The 8,525-nt window shown below is 36.8% G+C and overlaps 1 protein-coding gene across 1 annotated transcript in view; it reads right to left on the bottom strand.

The window, feature by feature from the left end:
• The window catches only part of LOC107730649 (phospholipid-transporting ATPase IA-like), a 155,127-nt gene that overhangs the window by 44,721 nt on the left and 101,881 nt on the right, over nucleotides 1–8,525 (bottom strand). Inside the window, exon 23 of the mRNA XM_016541511.1 lies at nucleotides 1,930–2,102. Coding sequence (XP_016396997.1) covers nucleotides 1,930–2,102 — 173 coding nt within the window. The remainder of the gene's footprint in view (nucleotides 1–1,929; nucleotides 2,103–8,525) is intronic.

Here is an 8,525-nt window from a genome sequence, read left to right as displayed (position 1 = left end):
TTTATTGTGCCATCTCAAAGAGGCACAAAATCACTTTCACGGACTTTTAAATTAAATGTTCCCTCCTGGTGGAATGACCTGCCCAACTCAATCCGAGCAGCTGAGTCCTTAGCCATCTTCAGGAATCGGCTAAAAACACATCTCTTCCATCTTTATTTGACCCTCTAACTCTTAACACTCTCTATTCTAATTCTATTCTTTAAAAAAAAAAAAACATGTCCCTTTTAGACTTGCACTCTATTCATTTGCTGCTTGTTTCTTAAAAAACAAAAAAAAACACTTGCTTTCTAATCTTTTTGTATTCTATCTTTTTTCTTTTCATTTATTATTTTATTAAAAATAAACCTTGCTACGTGTACTGCGTTAAGCTAACTGAGACTTGTTATAGCACTTGTATATCATTGCTCTTTTGTTGATTTTGATTGCTTCCATTGTCCTCATTTGTAAGTCGCTTTGGATAAAAGCATCTGCTAAATGACTAAGTGCAAATGTAAAAGCTTGCAGCACATTACAGTACTGCATCATCCGTGTCAGCAAATTAAATTAGGGTCTCGCTTTTGGCTAGAAAAGCTCCTCCGACGTTTAACCCCAGCTTAACGTTCACAGGTCAGGTCATCCTGTAAGCAATGAACGTAGAGTGATGTAAGGCTCTCCAGTGAACCGGAGATTGTTGCCGATACAGCAGGAGACCTCTAGAGTCAGTTTAACATTTATTCATCTGCAAGCACAAATCTGTTCTCAGGATGCCGTGTGGCTGTTCGCATGTGTGTGTGTGTGTAGCGAGCGAATGCAGATTAGATAGATTACATCAAGCATTGCATAATGGCTGTGGCACCTGTGGTGTGTGTTGTTTCTGGAAATTGACACTGATTTTTGGCAGTTCCTGGTCACACTCAATTGGTTCCTCATATGTTTCTTTTACGGTGTAGCATTTTTTGGAACAGTTAATTCTAGTCTGCTAACACACAGTTTAACTTTGTGTATAACTGACAGACATTCTGACTACAATCTACTATTTAAAAAAAAATAACACTCATTAGTAAGTGACTGCTTTGAGAGCTAGTATAATTATGTTTATTGGGAAGGTTGTGACCTAAAGGGAAGGTCATTTGTTCTTTAAATAGCACAGCAGCATTTCCCTGTAATTGTCTGCCAGTCACTTGATGTTTTTGCAAAGTGCAGAAAAATGTCCAATGATGGCGTCAGTTTCCTGGAGGGCAAAAATGGTTATTAACCTGCAAAGACATATTTACATCCACCTGTAAAACAGTAAACATTCAAGCAGAGCATGACATTACAACTTCCTGTGTACTTTGGTTTAACAACGGAAATATACTGCATCCGATTACAGTGGAAATTTGCAATAATTGGACTTTTACTTTCTCACTTTTCCCCTCTACTTGGACACTGGAAAATAGAATTCTTTCATTTGTAGCAATAGTTAAATTGGAAAATGTCTTTAAATTATTGTGAGTTTTTGATGGCAAGGACCACTAAATATGATGATACCCTTGTGACGGTCCCTTTTCATAAAGTAGGCAGCTTGATATTTTCATTCTGAAAGACCTATTCAGATTGTGTGTGAAAATTAAGCATTATAAAAAAAAAAACCTTTTTGTTTCCAAAATTAAATGAATAACTTTTATTCCTCACTGTACTACAGCCAAAACAAACTGAAATATTATCTGGATAACATTTACTTTCAAGTACACAATTACATTTTTTAGGTTTTTTGCCCAATATTAAACAAAACAAAAAAACAAATACCTCTTTTTCCCAAATTGTTCATGGATCCCCATGTGACACATTTTGAAACCACGGGTTCAATGAATCTTTGATGTTTGTTGTAATACTTTGTAAGGGTTTATGTTACTGTCATTAAGTTGTTCTTGCTGCTTTTCAGTAAATTCTCCATGTATAGTTACATACCTGCAACATATCACAGCCTTGCAGGAAAGAGCCAAGTCCAGGAAATACTGGCGTGCCCCAAAAGTGAGGGCATACTTCAGTGTCTTTCCATCTATGATGAGAGCGAAATCGTTCTCCTTGTGCAGAGCATCTCCCAGCATGCTGCAGTGATGGCTGAGGGTCTCCCTGGTACCCTGCACACAAACATGTATAGAATAACGTACAAAATTGATAAACATTTCATGCAAAATGACATTACTACAATTGTGTAACTGAATAAATCAGCTATGTAAATATTTCTCTGAAAAACGTGCAACTCAAAAGACTAAATTCATTATGATAGGGATTTGTAATGCAATAAATCATAAAACGTCTGATGAGACACCACATATGAACACGGATAATTTCCTCCTTTTCCTTCAATGCCAATGTAATCAGTCCCAAGAATAACATGGGATTTCGCATGCAGAGCACCAGACACTTTTGCACATGGTGTTTACGTCTGTTTATTGTCAATGCACAGGGCATCAAAGTGAGAACATCCATATGGCACGCTTCATTACGGAGAGCAAAGCCAAAGCTGGGTGTGATGGTTCGTTTGTTAGAACAAGGCCTTTCAATGGTCCTGACCAGCTAACACAACGGCATGGGAATTTACCCTGAACACTAGCAAAGCTGCAGACCTCAGTCTTCTCCCTCTCTCATTGTGTTCACGCAATCGGAGTGAGTATACGTCTGGGTTTATGGGATATTTCCGAGGAATGTTCTGTCCCAGCTGTATGGGCTCAAACCGGGAGCCAGGAATATTTCTGTGTGTTGATTAAACCTGCAAGATCTCAATCAATACTGACTGGACCAGAAAAAATGGGGATCTTTGACTCGACCTGACTGTTGTTTCTTACTGAGTTTAATGGTGAAAATTGTACTGTCAGCAGAAAATACACCTTGTAGTAAGAGGCTGTTATTGTAAGGATTCGGGACGTGTGGGAGGACACTTCTGTGTTTGGATTAGGAATGCTGCTGAACTCCATATAAATTTCCTATAAAATCACACAGCTCCTGCCTCTCATTTGCTGGAACGACAGGGCGCTCAGAAAATGATCCAAATCCTGATAGTTGAGGAAACACCACACACCAGCTCTCGGTTCTGCAAACAACTACTAAAAAAGCATAAGAAAGAGTGCCAGAGTGGTCTCCACTATATAACCTCTCTAAGAGTGATTGTGAATCATCACAGAAATTCCTCTTTCCTCAAAGAAGCTGGTATTCACAGCCTTAAATCCCTGAACATTTTGGGTAAACAAACATGTTTCAAGGGCATGTCTCTATCTGCAGCTCCTGTTCCACAGCTGTCCAGCATGTTTTTGGCTTCACATTCCAACATGGTGAAGACCATGACACAAACAAGCCCTTCTGTATCTGAGGGGTGAAATAATGACTAATAAAAGCAAGTTCATGCAGAGCAGACAGGATTGAAGGCTGAAGAATTTAAAAGTATTAAAAATGTTTCACAAATTGAGCAGGATGTCAGAGTCAGGGCCTTTTATGGTTAGATTTCTCTTTCAGGTCAACTACTCTTACAGTGGAGAAAAAAGACTGAAGAGAATCTTTCTAAACAAGTGAGTTAACATTAATTAAACTATTGACATTTTTTTTAAACCTAGCTATATAAATAACACCACATCTTGCTTAATGACAGACATTTTAAAAAAGTGCCAAAAATCTGACCATTACCAATAAGCTGATATATAACATAATAATAATATAATATAATATTATGCTCCTTTGTAATAATAAGAATAAAAAGTGATAGTATATATATATATATATATATTATTTCATCGCTATTGCTATTTTTGTGTTTTAATAATTATAGTAAAAAATAAGTTATTATTATTACTATTATTAAAACAAAAAACAGCATTATCAATGAAACTGAGATATTGTTGCTTTTAAATAAATACTGTTTAAAACAATTAAATCTGTCAAAAACAAATTCCTACCCTTTTAACCCTTGAGAATTTTACAATTTGAATTTTTAAAAATCTTAGCTTCACCAGAATGGCACGAAACTTGGTGACTTTTATGGCACTTGGTATGTGAACACACAAAAAAAATTGAGGGCATGATTCGAAAAAGCTAAGTGGTCGTAAAAAAAATAGTCACACTCATGGTCTTCGGTCAAAAATGACCGACCATAGGAAATGAATGGGTAATGAAAAAAAAAAAAAAGAAAATACAGAACATTTTTGTGTGTACAATCTACAAATACCCCACAATGCAGAAAAAAATTGCACAGCAATGAAGGGGTGAAACTCTAAAACATCTAGAGTGCAAAATCAACACACCAACTCACACACACGCGGACACACACTTGTACACACACACACCTATGAACTTGGTGTGACTGCAACACTGCAACTATGTAAAATAAAATCAATAATTCAACTACAATGCAGTAAAAAAGTGGACAGCAAGGAAGGGGTTACACTAAAACATCAAGAGTGTAAAACACATACATCCACTCACACACACTTACTTACACACACTCACATACAGAATTATACATACTCAAATGAACTGGTATGGTTATAACCATATAGCCAAAATGAGTCAGAAGACTGAAATAAGAGGTTAAAATCAGATCAGACCCAGAAGGATTAAGCTCTGATAAAGCATTCCTGTTAATTTTTGTTACATTTTTATAGAATTTTAATGTTTTGTGTAACACAATGCTTTCTGTGTTCAGGTTTGAATGTAGTAATAATAATGCAAAACTTACACTTCAAATCAACATTTAAAACAGCTAAAAATATAAACCTTGACAAAAAGTAGTCTTTGAGAATGCCTTAATATACATTTAAATCCACAACCTAATAAAAGTAAACAATTATGTATAAAACAACTAGGGAATTCACAAGCCTCTCTATAGAGTCCTATACAGGAATCTAGTGGTTACACCATGAAATTACAGGTTTTTTTTTTCTTTTGCTCTCACCAGGAGGTGCTATTCTGCCTTCAAAAATTGGTTTTTAAAGGCCTAGTCTCTATTTTAATCTAAAATACTGCATTAATTGAAAAATAATTTTAAAATTAATGATAAATAATAATAAATAAATACATTTTTGTACTATTTTCAATGGGAAAAATTATCATAATTATTACCATAAAATTCTCTCAAAATACAAAAGAAAAAATATAATTGAACAAAAATATATTAGATTGCTTTTACTGAAGAAAAAAAAAAAAAAAAAATTACATTTCAGGTGTCTGGTCACTTTTGACCGCGAAGACCATGAGTGTGACTCCCAAATGAGGAACGCACAAGGGTTTTAAATTAGTCCTATGCCGATGATCTAAACCTTATATTAAGCAGAAACAATTAAATACCCACTATCAGCCGATACCTGACAAATTACAAAATAAAATAGAAACAAAACAAAAACAAAAAAAAGATGCATGACACATTATAATCATTATAGTTGTCTTACACCAAAAAGCTTCAAAGGAGATCTATGCTGATGATCCCCACTAAATCTGAGACTCTGTGTGTGTGTGTGTGTGTGTTGAGGAAGGCAGATGCCTAAGGGTAGTGAGGTTACACCTCAGGGACCAACCAACATTATCCTGGCATAACAGACTCTGAAACCCAAGTTCAAAGGAAATATTTAGAGAGAGAAACCATGGCTTTAGAGAGAGAAGCCTCAGGTTTCAGAGAAAGAGAGAGAAGTGCAGCTGTAAGAGCTTCTCTAATATGTGGCATCCATTCTCTAGGTGCCCTTGTGTGTAATGTGTATATATAATAAGCAAGTCTGCCACAGACAGTATAAGATCAGATAAGACTACTTATAAAGACTAATGAGAGGACAATGTCTCCATTTCCTCACAAGTCATTGTCATTTCCCAGTCTCCACTTGAGAAGCTCGGCTTAAACCCTTGCAGTCGTCCAAACAGGCCTCTGTGTTATGGCTGTGCGAGCAAACTGGACCATGATGACTCAAGAGTGTTTGCTTTGCAAGTGGGCAGAAGGCATCAGCGGGATATACAGTACATCAGCGCTTCCACACACTGCCAAGATCCAGCAGATAACGGCTGATTTAGGCGCTCTGGAAAAAACCCTTTTACTGAGATGCCTGGACTCAAGCATGTGATATCGGACATTATAAACAAGGAGCAGAAGGACATAAAGGCTGGGTTACATGTGTCATGCAATGAAGCAATGACAGATAGAAGACTGCAAGTGCATACATACACTCACAATGTATATAAAAATGCCTAGACGGACACCCACTTGCACACTACCGCCTGACAGAATCAACTGGCTATGAAAGAAAGAGAGAGTACGGCTGTTATTTCAAACAAATGAGAAGCCCAATTGTTGGTTGACTCTTTTCATGCAACATATATAGAAAAAACTGTAACAGGAATACAAATGGCAGAAACTGGGAATCAAGGAATCACAGTTATGGCATTACTTATGGCTAAGAGGCTATGCACGTTTTTCTTTTTTTTATTGCTTTCAAATGACCAGGACTTAAATCACATCCAAAATCAGTGTAAGATTATTACTAACAACAAATTATAAATGCCTATAAATGGCTTTTGTTACCTCAAAATCAAGAAAAAAAATATATTAGATGAAAGAAAAATGAAAGGATCTTAAGAAAAATGAAAATGAACATCACAAGAGCAACTTTAGTTATGTTGAGATCACAAGAAAATTAGGTCAAGATAGAAAAAACATATTTTGTTAAATTGAAATTACAATAAAATAAATTTGTGATTTAAAAAAAAAAAAAAAAAATCACTGAGAACACAAGATTTTTTTTATGTTGAGAAAAACCTTTTTTAAATTTGAGATTAAAATTAAACCAAGATCTCTGAACAAAACTTTTATAAATCAAACTGTTAAGAAAATCAAACTGTGATAATGACAAAACAGAAAAATATTGCTTTCAACCAATGGCATCCTAGATTCTACAAGCACAAATTCTGTGTGGCCCCGTCTACTAGCAACGAGCAGAAAGCAACTTCAGTAATTAAAATGCTGTCAGCATAAGTTACAGTGAAGAAAACTGAATTACAAACTGTATTTGTTCATGCAACTCACTAACATTATAAAAATTATACATTTTTTTCCCCCTCAAGGGAAAATAAATTAAATGCTACATAGGCAAGAAAATGGCTCCTTTACATGAAATTAAATTAAAAGACAGTGCGCTCTGTGCTTTGCAGTATCTCTATTTTTGGCCCCATTTTCTTTCTGCCTTTGTACTCTTCTACAGTCTCTCCATTCTCTGGTTTATCTGCACACTATAGCTCGCTTTCATCTGTGAGCAGCAGAAGGGAATGTGATTATTGAGTTACTGTTCTTTGACCCGTCCCACAGTGCCTTGCATTTTCCTCCACTGAGATAATGAACCCCACTCAGACGTCCGGTGAAGACCTCCACCCCTCTCTCTGGGCCGGATGAGTGGGCTCCTTTATCCATCTTGATTTCCTTAATATGTTGAATGTGTTAAACACAAAAAACAAGAGAAGGACCGAGGCGAAGGGAGGCGCACTGATCCAGTGTTTTCTCCTGCAATGTGAGAGCACGGCAAATCCCACCACAGCCGGACTTCCGAGCGCTCCGAGAATTCCTCCTTGTTTTCTTTTCTCGTGTTGTATAAGCATGTGCATATGCATGGGAGACCAGGCGCTGACATTTCAAATGGCGGCCGTCTGCTTTATGGAACGCTCCTCTTATTTCTCTCCTCTTTTTCTTTGGCTCCATCTATCACGCTAAACGGCTGTTTGACAGACTAAGAGCCATCCGTCATCGCCTAAACTCCACCCCCCTCGCAACAGGACGGGCCCCACCCGATCAGGGGTTCCGTTGTATGTGCGCAAGCTGTGCAAATGGTTTCTAGAGCCCTTAACTTCCACAGACAACAGACAAGACCCTCCCTGCAAGGGCCAGCTGACCTGTAGGCTGTGTGTGTGTTTCAAATGGTTTCCTTCTTTTAAAGCGGATGGCTTTCGGTTTCATAGTCAACAGAATAGATTCTCCCATCAGGGAGTTATTGGCCTGTACCATGTGCATGTGTATATGAAAGAGGGTCCTAAACCCCTGTTCTAAGTCCACGACCCTTTCCCGTCTTTTAAATGGCTCCATGTGGTGCAACCACATCTCTCTCTTTCCTATAAGTTCCATCTAAGCAACACTTACAGTAGGATCCCAAAGTCTGTGACCACATTTTAAAATACATGATTTAAACCTGGAAATAAACAATGTTTCAGAAAGCTGAACATTTCAAAACAAAGAAATGTTATGACAAAAAATCTATTTGAAAGATTCTGCAATATTTCAAGGCCTCAAACAATCATACCTGTTTGGCCAAAGAATGGTATATGATACAGCACATTCAATGCAAAAAAAAAAAAAAAAAAATCATGTGAACATGTGACTTCTTTCTACAGCTGGTCAGATGTTCTCGCTTCCACTGAAGATAAAGATACTCTTCTACTATATTGGATAATCTCAAATCAGGCTGACATTAAATCATCACACTGACATTAAAGCAAAAGTGGGGCAAATCCAATACTAAAAAATATAAATGATGCTAATATTTTAA

The sequence above is a fragment of the Sinocyclocheilus rhinocerous genome, unplaced genomic scaffold (assembly GCF_001515625.1).
Source record: "Sinocyclocheilus rhinocerous isolate Xijiao unplaced genomic scaffold, SAMN03320098_v1.1 scaffold308, whole genome shotgun sequence".
Lineage (NCBI taxonomy): Eukaryota > Metazoa > Chordata > Actinopteri > Cypriniformes > Cyprinidae > Sinocyclocheilus > Sinocyclocheilus rhinocerous.
The sequence above is the reverse complement of the archived record's forward strand: the minus strand, read 5'-3'. Positions and strand labels throughout refer to the sequence as shown.